This window comes from Brienomyrus brachyistius, unplaced genomic scaffold (assembly GCF_023856365.1).
Source record: "Brienomyrus brachyistius isolate T26 unplaced genomic scaffold, BBRACH_0.4 scaffold32, whole genome shotgun sequence".
In the NCBI taxonomy this organism is placed as follows: Eukaryota; Metazoa; Chordata; class Actinopteri; order Osteoglossiformes; family Mormyridae; genus Brienomyrus; species Brienomyrus brachyistius.
In genome coordinates this window covers 1575547-1595186 of record NW_026042307.1, presented here as the reverse complement: position 1 = coordinate 1595186, position 19640 = coordinate 1575547, and the positions used below count along the sequence as shown (strand labels likewise).

Below are 19640 nucleotides of genomic sequence, written 5' to 3'. Positions count from 1 at the left end.
ATTTTGTCATGCATAAACATACAGCCCTGAAAGGGACCTGACCAGTAATTAAGCCATCAAATCGGGATATGGCAATAGTACTTCCAGGACACCCATAGTGGACATGTTGTATCACGCCAACAACTGACCACTTAATTGCCATTTGCGCTAACTGACCACGAAATAAAGAGATTAAAAGCGCCGTTCGTTTACCTACTGTTTATATTCCCAAAATAATCAATTACATTTAATGTAGGTAGTAAAACACGCATTTCAGCGCTTAAACAAAACAGGTGTTAGAAACCAGCCGCCTTCAGACTGACAGCAAACTCATTTCAGACGGTTTTTCTCCCGGACCGTGTTGCTCTTTTCATCTTGTTAAACTGCTGTCATTCTTCCCGTTCAATTCAAATGCCTTTTTATTTTCTCTCTGTTTCCAGCTCTAACAAATAATTAAGTTGATCGCTAACCCGTGGCGTGCATTTAATGAAGATAAGAGGGCTTCCAGGTAAACCAGGGTGGGGGGAGAAAATGCGCAGCCGGGGAAACGTGCTTGTGTTTCAGGATGTCCTGTACCGCTGATTAAAGGTGGACTGGGAGCGACGATAGACGCCACTCCTGCTTAAGACCTTAAACTGGAACCTGCTCGATTCAAAGCCGATCCGGACACCGCTGCGTCGTCAAATTTACCCAAAAGGCTGGAAGATCTGACCGGCATATTGATCCGGTTCAATAGCTGAATTCCCGGCGATCCCAGTGCAAACAGCAACACCAACGCTCAAAAATAATAAAAAAAAGACCTATGTAGAAAGCAGAGTTATTTCTCCCCCCTTTTCCTCTCTGGCTGGAAGGGGAGAAATCAGTTTTGGGGCAAACAGCGTTTTGATGCTGGCGGAGCTGCGCGCATGCGTTGCTCTTGTCAGAATAATTGCGCTCAACGGGACTAAGTTGCATTCCCTGCTTCTTCTGTCAAAGTCATTTCTTTTAATCAAAGTTAGGGATGTGGACGGTTCAGGACCTAGGACGCCTTGGGATTTTATCTCTTCTTCTCACGGTCGGCATGGTCTCTTGTGCGCAAAGGTAAGATCTTTTTGGGATCTGTGATCTCGCATTTATAGGCTCATCTCTGTCTTTTTTTCTTACGGGCTGCAGTTTGCTTTGCTCTTCCTAAAAATCATTCCATATGTATATATATATTTCCCTTCTCAGCGCAAACGAGCCCAGTAACATGTCATACGTGAAAGCGACGGTGGACAAACTGCTCAAAGGATATGACATTCGCTTAAGGCCTGATTTTGGAGGTACTGTCATTCTTTTAAATGCTTGTCTATTTGTCTTACTGGGTCTGTCCATTAATGATACGGGAGCAGATTGCGGGCAGGAAGGGGGGGGGCGATTTCCCAGTTGCCTAGACTCTGTGACTCCTCCGTCATGTGTGATCAATTAATACTTGACTTGCATTTTGCGTCTCTTTAAGGCGCTCCCGTGGACGTTGGCATGAGCATAGACATCGCTAGCATCGACATGGTCTCTGAAGTCAATATGGTGAGTGAACTGCAAACCAGCATGACACCAGTGCAAGCAAAAGCGGCGCATAGATTTCAGTGACATGTATTATGAGGGAAACGTCTCACTTATTCACAGTGATGCTGCCAAAGTGCGTGTATTTTGCTGACGCCGCCTGCTGTTGCATAACTTCATAAATTACGTGCCTTTTTAGTGTTGGAGGATTCTTTCTGGGAATGCTGCACGTTTGTAAGGTGCATATGAGGTTTAATAAGACGATGGGTGTGTGTTAAACACGAGTGATGGCGCCATCTGCCGATTACGACGAGTCAATGCGTTTCAGTACTATGGACAGCTCTGCAATCTGCATTTTTGTATGTGTAAAGTTCGCTTAGGTCTGGGAAGCCGGTGAGGACTGAGCCATTGTGAGGCACATTGTTACTGCACATGGACCGGGCATCTACATTGAGATATCTGCAGAGTAAAAAGGGAGGGGGGATTTAGATAGATTGAAAAGAAAAGGCATTACGTAAGACTGTCAGTGACTCAACGACGAGTATTAAAAAATCAAGCCCCAATGCCATTTCTGTGCACATGGTGTCTATAATAGTAAACTGGGAACATGGTTAATTATTAACTGTTTCCCCAAAAATGTTGCTCTTGTTGATTTTTGGCGGATTTCATATGAGAAGCACTTCAATTAAAATGGAAAAGGATCTGATTATTAAAAGATGCAGATTAGATGCATGTGATAATGGCATGACAGAGCCGTTCAGAGGGCCTTGCTGTCCCCTCATGTGAAGCTGTGGCAGTGAGTATGTTTCCATGGGTCTGCTTGCCGTGGTATAAACAGGAATGCTGTCTTCGTAACTAGGCAAGTTCAATGTAAATAGGAGCAGTTAATCTGAAACTCTTTTCTAATACTGGTATGTTTTTAAACTTTATTGGGCAACTCAGCTTTTTCTATTATGTTATTTACTTGTTTTAAAAACAAATGATTTGCGTAGTTTTGTACCATTTTCGTGCAATGCCACTGAAATCTTAATATTGTAAACCTTGTTACCTCTGTATCTGCTCTACAAAATGCTGCAAAAATTCAAGCTGCCTGCATAAGCGGTTAAACACGACAGGCTGCTTGGCGTAGAGTGAAACTTTACGGAAGTGTCTCATTGGCTTGCCCCCTCCCCCCCCCCCCCCCATGGACCGAGTTGAGAAGCACTGTTTTAGTTGACATGCTGTGAAAACCACTGACCTCCCTGGCAACACTACAAATAAGGTATTTACTGGACTTTGATATCAAATAATTCCCAACACAGCAGAATTTTCCCCCTGAGCCCCCCAAGGCAACAGGTTGTCATCTAAACTAATAAAATACAAGAGCCCTGTATGTCTAGTAGCCATTGCTGTATGCTTTAATTTAAGTCATATGTCATACCGAAGACTGACAACAGCTCCCTCCCTCAAAATACATCAAACTACTAATCATAGAGAACGAGCAATCTCGAATAGCCCAATTGTTCTGTGGAGACAGGTTACCATAGGAGATGAATAAAGTGGGTTTTTCCTGATATGTAGGCCTGCCATTGTAACCCACATACAGTAAATTTGTCCCTTAGACTGACTATAAGCTGTTGTACTCCTTGCCGCTGGTGAAAATGCTGAAACGTCATGTACGATCCTTTATCTCACTCCCACCATGTTGCTCCCTGACTCAAAGGCTTATTTCTGTCTCAGGATGGTATCATAACCTGTAAACTAATAAAAACTTAACTGAAGTTTACTAAATTATACATCATGACTCACAGGCATATCACTGGCCATTTACATTTGAGCCAGGGGTGGGCAATCCTATACTTAAGGGGCTGGTATGTTTGCGAGTTTTCTTGCAGTTCCCTAATTAGATGGCTAATTGGTGGACTGTTTGACTGAAGAGTCCTCACACCTGGGTTTGAACAGCTGAACTAAAGGTTATCCCAAAAAGCTGCATACACACTGGTCCTTTGCGGATAAGATTGCCCACCCCTGATTTGGGCTATTTACACATAAGTCATTTTCCCTTTTAAAACAGCATTCTATCAGGATTCTCCTGAGGAAATTCACTGCAGCCTTAAAGGGTTACTTGAATTTCTGTTGTATGTGTTTAGCAGGGTTAGAGAGTTAGGCCAGCTGGCCTCCTTGGAGCAGCTGAGGTTCAGGGATCTTCTCAAAAGCCCGAAAGTGGTACCATTTCTCTCCCAACCCAGACACAGGACACAAATCCGTAATCTACCATGATACATACTTCTATCTCCCACCCTGGATTGATCCATCTTACATTTCTGAAGATTAGAGATCATATTTACATTCCACCGATGACTTTCAGAAAAGTCAAACACAGACTGGTGTTTTGTCCTAGCAACCTAATTGAACCTGGCCAGGACTGGGAAATGTAATCCCCATGGTTCTCTATCCCAATACTGTCCCTACTGTTGCACATATACGAATAGGCATTTAATCTAAACTGCTCTGGCCAATTAGATTCAATCAACAAAATCAGTCATATGTTTTAAAATCAACAGTAAGACCTATTAAGACTTCATGTCTGACGTCATGCTCCAGGAAACGAGATAGTGATTAAGTGGCCTGTCTCATCCAATCAAGGCACACAAAAATCATCAGTTTAAAAATTTTAAAAGGCATAATCGGCAGCTTCAACACATATTTTTAATTCATATGTGACAAAAAAAGCTGAGGTACCTTGAAAGACTGTGGTAGCAATGAAATTAGAAAGGTACAAAGACCTAGTCTGTCAGGCACTGATTCCTGGAACGTGTGATATTAACGGCTGTTAGTGTCCACTTGTAATATTAAGATAAATATATTGAGGCTAAATGGATTTGTAGCAGCCTCCAACCTCTGCACATGGCTGATATTAATTTGATTTGTGGCTGGCGTCCTCTCTGCTTTGTGGCATACTGTTCCCCTCAAGCTGAGTCTTTTACTTGTGACCTGTTCTCTCTGGGGTCTTTCAGAGAATTATCTTGGCTTGTGTATTATGCTGCCTAGTTATTTTCAATTGTTTGAATCACTTTTTGATCATGTTTACCTTGTATCCATCTCATTTTTGAAATATCCTTTCAAAATGCTGTACATCTACTGTGGAAACTGCTAATGATAGACATCTCTTTCTCAAAGTAAAAGATCGATTCCATTTTGATATCACTTTGATTGTTTACTTTTTAATGGAATACTCCTCCCTCTTAGTTCAGATATATTCTCTGAAAATAAATACGGACTTCATGTGGACAGACAGAAATCACAAAGTCCTCTAAATTTGCCCATTGCCCATTTCTGCCTTTTGTATACAATACAAAACCATCCATTAATTTAACATCTTTGTTGCTTCAGGATTAAAAGTCCAATTTACTGGCATCTTTAGAAGAAAAAAAAAACTTAATAAGCCACACAAAACTGACTTGTGTAAAACGACTTTCTTCGTAAGAGGCCCTTATTAATAAAGGGGTCACATTTTAATATGTTTATGCAGCCTGCTACTGGTAATTATCACTAGATTATTCTCAAGTGATTTCAAAATGAGATTATTATTTTTTTCTTTTCCAAGAAATAAAAGCTAATCCAGTATAAATAGGGGAGTATTTATTGATTTATGAGCCTCTGCTTCCTATTGCTTCTGGCTCTTTAACTCCTCCTTGGACCGCAGCAAAGGGAATTTACATTTATTTCGCAGATGCTTTTGTCTAAAGCCACACACATTTGGGAGAGCAGGGTCAGGCAGTTTGCCTGAAGCAGTTGGGGCTCTAGAGCCCAATGCCGGAATAACTCTGCCAGCACAAGATTTGAACCAGTGACCTTCAAATCCCAAGTATAGGGTCGTAACCCCCCATAGCTACACACCGCCCCAATTACGTAGCTGGTTACGCACAGGCTAATCATGGCAAGGCTAGCAGACCTCATTTCCTTGTGGAGAAAATGCCTATCATGCTATCGCTGTCTCCTCCCCCAGTTCAGGGATGAGCATTGAGGTCATGAGTCTAGAGGGGATAATGCTGAGACTGTGATATGAATTTACAGTATGAATTTGATGCTCGCCTGAGTCTCGTTTCCCAATCCATCCCTATTCTCCTTTACATTTCACTTATTAGCAGGCACTTTTATCCAAAGTGATATACTTTGTTTTTTTGAGAACCCACGGTCAGCCAGTCCCTGGAGCAAGTATAATCTTGAGTCCCTTGCTCAAGGCCCCAATGCTAGTCATGGGCTTTAAACCACTGACCTTCTGATCATAGCCACAGAGTCACGACCCACAGAGTCAATCACTACCTCCTCCACAGAAGCCATCTATCTCTCTCCTAACCACCTCTGCTGCTCATGGAGTGGTCCTGGAGCCCATCCCCGGCAGGACCAGGCTGGGAAACACCTCCACAGTCTGCCAGTCCATCACAAGGCACACACTCTACAGCTCCATTTCTCAACCCGATGCTCGGGATCTCCAGCCGGACCAGGTTTTCACTCTTCCAGGTTCTCTCTGCTGTCCAAAGATATACATGTAGGTAGTGCCTAATTGTTGTCTCTAATCTGCTTAAAGAGCATTGTTTCTCAAATTAGTTTTCAGGGACCCCCAGTCCATGTTTTTGTTTCCTTCACTCAACCACACCAGTAGGGAGCTGGGAGGGAGCAAAAACTGTTTGGCAGGGAGAAAAACATGCACTGTCTGGGGGTTCCCAAGCACCGGGTCAAGAAACACTGCTCTACAAGCGAACTAGAAATACGAGTTAGAGATTAGCTACATGTCAGCCTTTGGACTACAGGGAGAAACTGTAGAATGTGGAAGAAACAAGTATGACACAGGGATAACATACAAACTCCACATGCAAACTTAGTAGAGTTGGGATTTGAAACCTAATCCCTGGGCTTCTATGTTGTCCTGCATGCAAGCCCAATTCTAGCATCCAGTTTATCGCTTTTTAATGTCCTGGTGTTATCCTGTTCAAGCCAAAATTTTTGAATGTTTCAATACCACACAATTTTTGTTCTAGTCAGAAGATTCTTTTGGTGCAACAGTATAATTCAGTACACTATAATACTGTAGCTATTCTGTACCTCAGACACAGTTGTTGTTCGTTTATATTCTGTGATAGTTTGAGATTTAATTTGGTTGACTTGATGATGATCAAGATTGCTGCAGGTTTTTCAGCTTGTGAAAATCAGGCCTGCTCTTTCACCTTCGCTCATGTTCTCACTAACTAACCTGGATTATGTTTGTCATTGCTCTGTAGGGATCATTTCACTCTTGCACCCAGATGATACATACATTTGAAATTTTCTGTGCGTTGCCATCAAGGTCTCGAGGTCCTTAATCTTCTCCCCCTATGCTTTGCACTGCCTTAGTTAATCTAGATGTCATCGCTTGCAACATCCTTGTGCCAACGTCCAGAAGGTTGCAGGTTCAACTGCCAGCAAAGGAATTGTATCACAATTGGGCCAGTGAGAATGGCCCTTAACCTGAACTCCTCCAGATCCTGGCTGACCTTGCTCTCTCGCACTCATATGGCATTATGAACAAAAGCATCTGTGATCTACAGGCTTCTCGGCATCTCTGAGTATCTGAGTATCAATGTCTTTGTGATAGCAGACTGTCTTGTCTATCCATGTTGCCATGGACGCATGACTTGAAATATATAGTAATCATAAATCATAAAAGTAAACTTAATTGTCATCTCAGCAATATAAACATAAACAGTGAGTTGCGATAATGTGGATCCAGTTCATACAGTTTACAAAAAAGGCACAAAAAATACACATATATAAATAAAAACTAAACGGGAAGTAAAAATGTGCAATTTAGTACAAAAGGTATTTTTAGCATCCTGAAATTGTGTTGCAGTGAGGGTATTATGGAGCCTGACCACACGTCTGATGAAAGAGACACACCACATGACAGTTCTTTTCCTCCCTCTTCCCTGATCGAAGCTCATCGACTGCATTACAGAAAGCGAAAGCTGACGGGCGCCCCTGAGAAAGCAGCCCCAGTTCAGACGCATTGATTTAACGGGATGATCTATGTGCAAGTTCACGCTCTCAGGATGTGGATTTATTAGGCTTCGCAGTATAAGTGTATCCCTGCCACGGTGAGAAGAAATAAAAATATCAAAGGCTGTCTGAAAATGGGAGGCCGGATTCATGGACCAAAGCTCGGTAACTCAGTGACTTTGGTACTGTATTTCTGCTTCGTAGAGCAACCATGGCTGTCCTATAGAAGAAATAAAACCAGGATAGGACCTGCTGCACTTTTATTGAGCACCTGGAGTCCTTCACCTCGGTATTCTATAGTACGGTGGAAACTTCTTGCAAATGATGGTGGTTTTGAAGGATTTTTGATTTTTCAGAGGCCAGAATGTCCTTTGGGAAGTAATTGTATCGGTGAAGTAGATTTTATGGACATTAAATGACAATGAACAAATAATTTTGTGAGTTTCGTTATTAAAATATGTAATTATATATATTTATATTTGCATACAAAATTTTATTTAATTGGAAATAATACATAATTAGGTATTAATAATTGACCATGAAGGGGTTTGAAAAAAAAAACATGGACATACAAATTGATGAATTGTTTATGCATATATGCAATTATATTAAATAATTAAAATTACATTTTATTCTCACTCTACAGCTGCCATTTAGTTTGCAAAATGCTCCACTGATATATGCCCATCCATCTCTACCTTGAGTCACCTCCCCAAAGTATAGAAGTACAGACTTACAGTAACACTCTTGAAATCTCATGTCTTATCTTGCTGGTTACTAAACTTGATGGTAATCCCCCGAGCTGTCAATGCACACCTATCTGTCACTCTGACACTCACTGCTGTGAAGTCTCCCTTTGTTCCATCTCTTTGGTGTTGAGGCATCACAATAGTATCTCTGAAGACAAGGTAAGCTGGCTCCCTGAGTCTGTACAAGTGCATTTGGAGTGATGCTGCACTTGCATGGTGACCTTTGACTTTCTTCATAGGTGGATAGTTCAGGTCCACAAAGTAAAAATCCAGACCAAGATTTTATTTCAACCAACCAGTTCAGTATAAAGAGTCGCAGTCACAGAGTACTCAACCGGTTGGTTGAAACAAAATCTTGGTCTGGATATTTACTTTCTGGCCCTGAACTATCCACCTCTGACTTTTTTTACTTCATTATTTGACTTCATTCTTTCTCTGCTTTTATGGCTCGGATGGAGGGAAGAAGAGGATATGTAGTCTGGACCAAATTCCATAAAAGACTCTATCATATGAAATCACATTGTATAATCTTTGCTTGGTCTTATTTTTTTCCGGTCTGTTACCATTCCTCTGTGATTCTGACAATCTTGTGGTTTTTAGAATGTAGAGAGAATTTTTAGTTGCTGATTCTCTAAATGGATCACTCATTAAGTAGCGGGGGATAGTATTGGTAAAACTTGCCAACTCATCTGCAAGGCAGAGATGCTTTAATGACTGAGGCAGGTCAAATCCACTATCAAATAGCAGAGAACCTATTGCATGCACTTTTTTACGAGTGCCTCTTCTAATCTTTTTAGCATTTGCTTTGTGTGTGTATGAATGAAGACTTTAGATTTACAGGCATATTTCTTTCCTTCATGTACAACACAAAGTATTCCTGGTTATGTAGTTCTAGGCCAATAACAGATACATGAAAAGCTGCGTATCTTCACGTCAGCTGAGTATGTTTGGTTGCGGCAGCTAAGGTTTGCTGACTCGTCCGGGCCACCTTCTGGGTTCTCCTCCAGACCACCTCCTGCTCATCGTCTGTTTACCACCAGCTTTTTCACCACTGCTTCCTTGGCGGTCCCGTGTCCTGCAGCGTGACCTCAACTGAAGTCACTCGACACCCACTGGAGTGAGGAAGTGATTCGGGCCAAGATATTACATAGGAATAAGCGCAAGGGCCATATCCTTTTTTCAGAGAAGCCAGTCAGAAGAGCTATTAAAGCAGGCATACAGTACTTCTTCTGGTCTCTCAGCTACCTCAGGACTCATGGGATATTGAAGTGGACTGTACTATAACTAATTTTGGGAATCATAGCCCTACCTGAGTCTTCAGCCCAGGTTTCAATAGCCTTGATAGAAAGAGTCCGTGCAGAGCCTGGACAGTAATTGAAGTACAGAGTTCAGTCCACGGCGACCTGCTTCTGAAGCTCAGATCGACGGCAGCCACCCACAGAGCTCTCAGTGTCCCCTACTTTGAAGGGATGTGCTGCCTCTGGTTTCTGTTCCCCGATGAAGTCATACATTGTCCTTGTCAGAAGTAAGAGCTTGCTACTTGGAGCACTGAAGGGTACCGTTCTTCGACCTGCAACGGGAGCAGCATCTTCGTGACGCTACCAACAATAAATACAAGTGAGATTTAAGAAGGATCCAAGCTTAAATCAGGACTCCTTCAATTTTCTCTCTGCATTGTAGATCTTGTAATTTATTTATTTACTTATTTTTAATTTAATCTAAGAAAATGCCCTGGTAGCTTGTATTCAATCCTATTGCATGCTTCAAAAAGGCTAACAAGTCAAGGGACATCTTGTCGTAGGCACGTTGCTTACCGTCAACCTCTACTTTATGCTCCAGTTTTTCACGCGTAAATCAGAAGAATCTGCATTATTCCGGTATCCATCCGCTCCCTTTGGTCCATGAGGAATTGGGGGGTGGAAGAACAGCATGTGGCCTAGTGTGTCCTATAGAAAACCTCTATGGAATAGCCCTAATTGCCTGAACAGTGACTTTGGAAAGCTATGAGAAGCAAATAATGCCCTTTCATATTGATGTGCCCTGCATCCTGTTAGCGTTTGCTGCTATTTTCCTAAGCTAACTCTTTCTTTAGCAGAACAGAGGGTCTCCTTTTTCACTAGGGCCTTATTAAATTAAACTGCGTTATAAGTGCGTTTTCGACTCTCTTTGAATTTCAGCACACAACCTCTAAAGTCCAGCTCCCTATCCCTATAACCCCCCCCCCGACAGCTCAGAGACTGCCACTTTGTGTCCGGTTTTACTGAAAATGGCATGCTTTACTGTCGGGGAGCAAGACTGAGTGCTTTTAGCTTGTGGTATCTGACTGACTGTGACTCAACTGCATCTTGAGTTTCAGGAGTGCATGACTTCCAGAGCTTCTGAAACATTTTTATGGTACTTTGATGGAATTACATTGTATAGCAGCTCTCCTCACTTCTGTATTTTTACAATTGACGGTAACCAGTATGGTTTATTGATTATCGGTATCTGCAGTTAGATGTGCTTTTGCTACATTTAAGTGCTATTCTCAAGGCCCTTTAATATTGAAGCGTTATAACTGTATAGTGTAATTTAGTCACTGAAAATACTTTTAATACTTTTACTATTAACCATTTGTGGGGGGGGGGGGGGTTGTTGTGTGCCTGATGCCTGGTAAGCTAATGGTCTATAACTCCATGTAGCTCAATTGTCAGGAAAACAAACAGTGTGTGACTGATTGCAGACCATCCGCTAGCTTTCCTGGTCCTGCCCAAGAGACATTGAAGCTGATGTCCTTTCAGACATCCTTATATTTTATTATGAATACGTTATTTAGACATTTCTTCCCAAACTATCTGAAGACACTAGTATTCATAATGCAGTCTAAGCTCGTGATGTGGAGCAGAAATTGATGGTTTCTATGGTCAAAAGGAGTTCAAAAAGTCTTTAAGTTTTCAATTTAAAATTCCCTTTTAAGCCGCATCAGAGAGTACAGAACGATCCTGAGGGCCTTCGTACAAAGCCAGAGAAGACGAACCTCGGACACGGGTACGAAAAGCCTATGATATAACCCCCCCGCCCCCCCACCGGCCTGATTTCTACAGTGAGCTCTTTGAAATGTGAAACACAGATCAACAGCCCCATCGACATTCGGCTGAGATCATACAACAGTGACGAGTCCTTCTGATGTTGCTGCTGGACGGGAACTGAGCAGTATACGTCACAAACAGCTTCTACTATTGTGACATAAACTGGGGAAAGGGTGACTGGTTAAGCACTAGAAGTCAAACTCTCAGTCATTTTAACATAAACAACATAGTCAACCCGTCAATAATTGCTGTATATAAGTACATAATTGAAGTATACAGTGCATAATAAGAATAAGAATTATACAGAAATAATTACATCTGGTACTGTACTTCAAGCCGGCAAACCGCTGTAGTCGCGCAACGTTTACCCAAACATTACAAATTAGCTTCTGTGTTCATTGTTACGAGCAATTGTATTTAACTCAAATTTTTGATATGATTGATTTTATAGCAATGCGTTCATAAGAGCAAGTTGTCCCATGGTTGTACGTTCTTAAGCTAGGAACTGCCTATGTATATGCCTTTAGAATTTTATAAAAACGTGTTTTCTATTAGCGTTTTATTGTTTATTGTTCTATAATGTAGGGCGAAAGGGCAGATATTTCGATAATGAAAGATAAAGGAAGCTTCCCAGAAGCACTTTCCTGAGAACCAGTATATTAGAGAAGCATACAAGTCCTTTAACATGAAATCTATGATATAGCTGTGATACTTCGACATCATGCCAGCTTGTACCAGCTTGAGATGCTCCTGAATCCCCCGGCAGGCTTTTTACCTTGCAAATCAGGACAGGTCCAAACTGGATATACTCAGGTTGTTTGTGTGGTTCCTATAAAGAAGTCTCTAAAAGAGAAAACAAGGATGTGAAGTCATTGCAGGGTACACACATACGAACAGACACAATGGGCAGCTTAGATATGCTAATTTATAGAGCAGGAGAGACTGGTCTTGGTATTTGCAGTTCTTGTAATTTCTTATAAATCCAATGTTCCAATTACAATGCTTTGTGTAAAGATGATTTTTAAGGCCTGTTAACAGTAAGGGTACCGTAATATCCTCTGGGCCAAACACTACGGCAGGGTTGCCCAATTCTGGACCCGGTGGGCCAGGATCCAACACAATTTGAGGATTTCCCTGCTCAAACACATCTTAATCAGCTAATTACTGGTTTTAGTAGGTGTGTTTTAGCAGGAAAATCTGCTAACTGTGTTGTAAACTGGCCCTCCAGGACTGGAATTGGGGAACCCTGGTCCATGGGCTTTGGTTTCCGTACTTGTTCCTTCCTCAAAAGAGCATTCAGTGGGAGAGGAGAGATTCGTCTCTCTTGCTGATTCTGGTGTCCACAAATGTCATGTTTGTTCCAAAGGCCCAGGACTGATGCAGGGGACCATATTTTGTCACAAATGCTCCAGGGCCCATTTTAACTCTCAATCAATCGATCAATCAATCAATCAATCAATCAATCAATCAATCAATCAATCAATCAAATAGTCGAATCTCCCTCCAAACTGTGCAGATTTTGGAGAATCTGAATGTGTGATTGTGCCTGTCAGGTTGTTGGAGGTTTTCGTTCATTTCTTTTTAGGTTGAGCGCCTTTCTCTTCTTGTGAATATTTTCTATCCAGAAAATGCTTTTTTTTTTTTTTTTTTTTTTTACACTTTCAACTATGTCATGATCAGGGTTGAACAGATGTTCATGCACTGTTAGCAACAACGCAGGGAGGGACAGGCTGGAATAGAGTCTGCCTTCGGAAGTCAGATGGGGATAAGTGCATTTCCATGTCTCAGACTAATGTGGCACGGAACTCTCAGGATCACATTCAGTGTCTTTTTTTTTTTTACTATCCCACAAAACAACAAACGTAACAGTATGAAGCAGAGGCAGGAACACAGGTACCTGGGGACTGTTACTGCAAGCAGTAATGGGAAGGAAACAAAAACCGAACCTTATATTGTCAAGGACCTAAACAATAAATCTGTTCAAGGCTGATTTTTTTGGGTTAACGGGATCTTCAACTCAGCGGGGATTGAACGCTCTAATTCCGATCATATCCAGACGTCGTAAAATATGTTAAAAAAGATATTTTCCTGTCTACCATAAAATATTTCATATATCCATCCATCACCTATCACTCTTCCGTCGCTCACACCCTCTCGTTCAGTACGGGGATAGTTAGGAGCCTATTCCAGGACCTACAGGACACGTGGCAGGGGACGCCCTGGATGAGATGTCAGTGGCCTTATTTTAGAAACTCCTATTACAGATTTATAGCTCATAAAAAGCTGCCCTAACTGTGCCGCTGACTTTCCGATTTTGCCCTCTATAACTCGTCAAGACCTTTTATTCCTCTATCTTCTGCGTCTCTTTTTTCCCTTTCGTCTATGGATTACACGTGCTAGGTTAATTGCCAGCATTCGTGGTGGAAATAGCAGGATTGAATTGCCATGGCCTCTTTCCCCATCTGTCGCCGATGGGGTGGGCGACATTGCAGGCATAGAAACCTGGACACAGCCCTGCTGCGACCAAATTGTAGGTGCAGGCATCGAGCGGCCGCTTTCCTGCCTGGAGAGGTTAGTGGCGGACGAAGGGGGTCTCGCTTTTGATTGCTATTGATCAAGTGTTAGTGAGGTTCATATAACTCACATCCGTCCCCCTGCCCCTAACCCCAAAACCATCAACTGCTGCAGCTTCCCCATATAGATGCACCTCAGGTTCCAGCTGCTGTCTGGGAAAAAGGCTATTCTGCTAAAGACCCTATTTTTCTCCCCTAAAATAATTAACATGTTTTTCCTCTGCCTCAGAGATACGAGTCTCCAATAAACCTGGTACGGACAGGAGGGGGAGATAAGCGAAGAAACGGTGGTGATGAATGTAAATCATGCTGCAGTAAAGAAACGGCACAATTAACATTTTGTTAATGCTGGTAAAGAGAGGGATGAGACACACTTCCCCACGGTGGAGTGAGAGAGACGCGGTGGTGATTACAGCCTCACAAGGGAAAGTCATGCCGGCACAGAAAAAGAAGCCAGTACGATAAAAATTAACAAATTAAGCATTTGTTTTTGGTGTTGTTTCGGTCTGTGGCTTAGGACTCTGTGTGTGCGATACAAAGGTCATGGGTTCAAATCCCATGGCTGGCAAAGTGATGTCACCGCTAGGCCCTTGAAAAAGGTTCCGGAGCCCCAGTCACTCCTGGGAATGCCTGACCCTGCTCTGTGATCCTCTTTTGTGTGTCGCTTTGGACAAAAGCTTCTGGCAAATAAATGCAAACTGAATACATTTTTTTCCTGCCCACTGCAGTGTTCTTTTGGAGCAAGAAAAAAAATGCGAAATCCAACTGTTTTGGACTATGGCCTGTGATCTGACTTGTTTGTAAACAATAACAGGAGTCATTAGAGCAGGAAATGTCCAAGAGTCCTTTTGCTGGCAAACTTCGAGTTGGATGCGAGAGCTAAATGCAGTCTTCAGCAGTTTTGCAGACTGCAACAGGGATCCCTGCAGCATTTCATGCATCGAGTTGAATCCTAATGCTGCATCTGCAGCACATACAAAGTTGATTAAAGGGGAGCATCCCAACCCTATTCTGGTGAAGCCCTCCTTCAGCACTGGCACTTCACTACATAGCTTTTCATTCATATTTAATGCTCTTCTTTGCATATGTTTAGCGTATGGGACAAAAAACATGCTTTTCAACCTGCCACAGCACTCAAAATCATGAAGAATGCCACGATATTGACCCATGAGACATATTTTAGACCACAATAACAAATACAGGTGTAAGTGCCTGAATTTTATAAAGTAAATAAATACAAGATAAAATAACACGATAATGACCCAAAAAGTGAGTCTTGAGAAACTCTCTAGTAGCAGTCAATAATGTAATAACTGCCAATAGCATAATAACTGCCAATAACATGACCATTTTTCCAGTCTTAATGTAATAAAAGTCAATAATTGTCGTAACCGTGTGCAGAGCAATAAAAAAAACGGGGTTTTATTACAGACAGCGCACAACACGATAAAGCAACATCAATGACCGGACTGGGGAAACAGACTTGAACGCGGACTAAATAAACACGAGTACTCAAACTGACAGAAAACAGCTGGTTACAATCGGGGTAGAACACTCGGTTAATGAAGGGGCGTGGCAAACATGAGGATCGTACGAGCAGGTCATGACAATAATGTAACAATTGGGCAATAATGTAATACATTTTCTGAACCAATAACGTAATAACAGATATGCAGATAATGTAATGGGTTTTTACATTATTGGCTAGTTGTTACATTATCGACTTTTTACATTAATTTGGCCGGAAGACCTTAATTCGCTTTTTTATCAGCCCTCACATTAAAAGTAAACAATTGGGGGTGCAGCAGCGATGTTGGAGACAATGTGGGCACATGCATGCCAGTCACTCTCATGTCATGTGTGACGCCACAACCATTCTAGGACAGAATCCTTCAGTCTTTGGAGGAGATATTCCTCATCAAGATTCCCAAGGATCCCAGGATATTGCTCCTAGGACTGGTACCTAGCACCATGTTTCAAACTGAGGGTATTTACCTCTTCAAAATTCTGATTGCACTTGCATGCAAAAAGGCACTTACAAGGAACTGGCCGAAATGTGATCTCCCCAGTTAAGAGCAGTGGCGGGTCATCGTGGAGGAAATACACTGCATGGAAAAATTGACTTACTCCCTCAGGACTAAAGCTGGGTCCTATACAAGATTATGGACCAAATGGTTTGTGTACAAGAAGAAGTTCGGCTTTCAGTTGTTGTAAAGCTAATTCAATAGGCATAGGTCACATGCAGTAACCCCCCTCCCCCTCAATTGTATGTTATCTTTTCTTTTTCCCATGTACATTTTTCCTTTCTTTCTTGTACTGTAATTGCAAAAAGCAAAAATAAAGAGCTAAAAAAAAATAAACATTCACAAAACTTTTTTATATATTTAAAGGCATGAGAAGTGACAGTATATATTAGAAAGACCAAAAGTAAGCGCTGTTTCATTGTGAGATGGCTGTGGTGTTATTACTGCAAGATGGAGTTAGCTTAAAGAGTCACAGGTCACGCCACCTATGAAGGATCCGGAGGGAGAAGGTGGATTAGGAACCCACTGGGATAGCATGTTCTCCAGCACCGCGAATTACGTACCCGCTGCTAATTGGGACATTCTAACGACTTCTAACGCCTGGTGACAGTTGCTCGAAATAGCAGCTCGACACAGCTGTTCTGCTTCTTTAGCTTGGGACAGTGGCAGGTTTCTGTTTGATTCGAGGTTTGTGCGTGAACCAAAGCCTGCATCTGTACGGGAATGCTTACGTGCGAGACGTATACTTACACGCTGCACTATAACGTGTGTGGTGCTTGTAATTACAGCTATTGTCAGCATATAATTCTAGCTGAAATAACTGCAGCTCCAAATCTATACTTTTCTCAGTTGTGTTTTTGTCATTCACAGTTTAATGGCATATACCTTAGAATCCTACCCATTATGTAGCAGAATCAAATGTGATAGACCCTTAGGAGGCAGAATCAGGTGATAGGACAGATGGTTTTTGTGGTCCTTTGCAGTACTGCACCAATGCTGTAAACCAGACACACATTGTGTAGATTTTCATCAAAACCTGTGACCAATTCCCTAAGAAAGATAGAAATGTCAAAAGATAGACATAGAAGCTGGTCAACTTTGGTATTCTGAAATAATGATTTTAAGAGGTGGTTTTCTGAAATGATAATTAAATAAAAAAGGCATGTTCCTGGAAAGAATGTAGAGGGTTTTCAGATGGTGACCTTCATAGTACACCAACAGGTTTCAAGCTGCAGAGCAGCTGTGTGTACAGTGATTAATCTATAAAAGAGTAGCCCCTCCCATGCAGATATTTCTCATGTACAAGTTGGGTTTACCTGAGACAAATTTAAATCACATAAAGCCAGAGACGTCCCCAAAACTACTAGCAAGTAATAGCAAAATAGCACAAACACTGTCAGCTAAAAAAAGTCAACTGAAATATCCGGCAGAAGTCTTGAAATGAAATATTCATTATCTTAACATTAAATGTGAACAAAGAAATGGTAATTGTGTGGTTGTAATTCCATAACATTAATTAATAAAAGTTTGTTATAGATTAACGTAAATCTTCCCTTAATTAAGCTGTAAGTAAGGTATTGGAGATGAAGATATTTAAATTTTTCAGAGCTGTATCTAGCCATCCATCCATTTTCCAAACCACTTATCCTACTGGGTCGCGGGGGGTCTGGAGCCTATCCCGGAAGCATTGGGCATGAGGCAGGGAACAACCCAGGATGGGGGGCCACACTCACACATGCACACCTACGGGCAATTTAGCAACTCCAATTAACCTCAGCATGTTTTTGGACTGTGGGGGGAAACTGGAGTACCCGGAGGAAACCCCACGACGACATGGGGAGAACATGCAAATCCGCACACATGTGACCCAGGCGGAGACTCGAACCCGTGTCCCAGAGGTGTGAGGCTACAGTGCTAACCACTGCACCACCATGCCACCCCCAGAGCTGTATCTATTTTCAGTAAATTTCAATGAGTTACGTAAGACTTTCAATTGCATTTAGCCAGGATTACCACGCACATTGTTTACAAATTTTACTTACTATTTACTTGAAGATGTTGTTTTCACAATTACGAACCGCAAACATATTTTTTTAACAGAATGACTAGTACTTTACCGTAGTATTAACTTGGACAGTATCACAGTAATATGGTATGCTGCTTTCGGTATTTTCTTTCGGTGAAACTGGATTATGGCCATGCCCATGACTTGCTAGTTTTTGTATGTTTAGCTAAGATCATAAACCAGTCGTTAATTTGAAATTTCCTGTTGCTCAGCCCAAAGGCCAGTTTTTAAGTGTAAATATACAAGTCAAATGTGTAGTAACTGTGGTATAAGTGGACTAATGCTAGCTGTCCATTATACATTTTTAAATGGATGACTGTGGAAGTAAAGAATTAAGGTTTATATATATTTAGCTTCCTCCATGAATTGCGACTTTATTGTGATGGTGGGATATGTTTGCCTCTGTGATCCTAGGAGCTGTGTTGCTGGGGGAATTTGCCCCTGGTTGGGTCTCCCAAGGCAAATTAATCCTAGGTGAGCGGCCAGACTAAGTAAAATGAATAATGTAATGGATGATGTCATCCGGCACGGATTGGGGAAACTGGGTCCTTACCCTGGAACCAGGACTGGAGCAGGAGCTCAAAGGTGAGCTCCTGCCTTATTTTAAAAACTCCTGTTACCCTGAAGGGGTAACATGGATCTGCCCTTTTGTGGGCTCATCACCTGCAGGGAGAGCTGTGGGGGTTGGGTGCAATGTATGGTGGCAGTTGAAGGCAGTGGCCTCAGTGGACTGATCGTCAGCTACTAAATCTGGCTCTTGGCTCACTGAATATAACCTTTCTGGTGTGAAAGGAGCTTTAGCTGGTGCAAGAGGTAGAGCGAAACTAGATATTGTTAGGCTCACCTCAACGCATGGCTTGAGCTCTTTTCCAGTCTGTAGTTGCCCTCAGTGAGAGATGTTGGGCAGGTGTGGGTCTACTTATAGTACCCCGGGTTCAGTGCCAGTGTGTTGGAGTTTACCCTGGTGAATGAAAGGGTCGCTTCCCTTTGACTTTGACTTGGGGGGGCGAGCTCTGATTATTGTCTGTGTGTATGCACTGAACACCAGTTTAGAGTATCCAGGTTTCTTGGAGATCTTTGAAGGGGTGCTGGAAGGCGCCCCTTCTGGGGACTCCACTGTTCTATTGGAGAATTAGGTCAGAATTCTGTGCTAACCACAGTTTGTCCATAATGTTCAGACATAAGGGCGTTCACTTGGCACCAGAGCACCCTAGTCCACATTTCAACGATCGATTTTGTAATCAGATCTGCATCTGCATGTTTTGGATACTCGAGAGAAGAGAGGAGCTGAGCTGTCAACTGATCACTACGTGAAAGTGGGGGAAGATGCTGGATAACCTGGTAGATACATACACATAGTGAAGTATGCTGGGAGCATCTGGTGGAGGCCCCTGTTCTGGAGATCTTTAACGCAACCCTCCGGCAGAATCTCTCTTGCATACCGAGGGAGCCAGGGGACATGGACCCTGAATGGGCCATGTTCCAGGACTGCATTGCTGAGTAGGCAGTGTGGAGCTGGTGCTGTTTCTGGCAAAACCATCAGGTGACTCAGGAGGGGGAAGCAGCGCTTTACCCATGAGGTCTACAGCAGGGATGGAGAACTGTTGACTTAAAACAGGGGTATAGTCAAGCGGTAGAAGGTGTAT

General features: G+C 42.3%; 1 protein-coding gene across 1 annotated transcript in view; it reads left to right on the top strand.

Annotated features, from left to right (window-relative positions):
- The first annotated feature begins 537 nt into the window (after positions 1–537).
- The window catches only part of LOC125721156 (gamma-aminobutyric acid receptor subunit beta-1-like), an 85558-nt gene continuing 66455 nt past the window's right edge, over positions 538–19640 (top strand). The window contains exons 1-3 of the mRNA XM_048997182.1: positions 538–1059; positions 1189–1280; positions 1457–1524. Coding sequence (XP_048853139.1) covers positions 980–1059; positions 1189–1280; positions 1457–1524 — 240 coding nt within the window. The 5' untranslated portion in view covers positions 538–979. The remainder of the gene's footprint in view (positions 1060–1188; positions 1281–1456; positions 1525–19640) is intronic.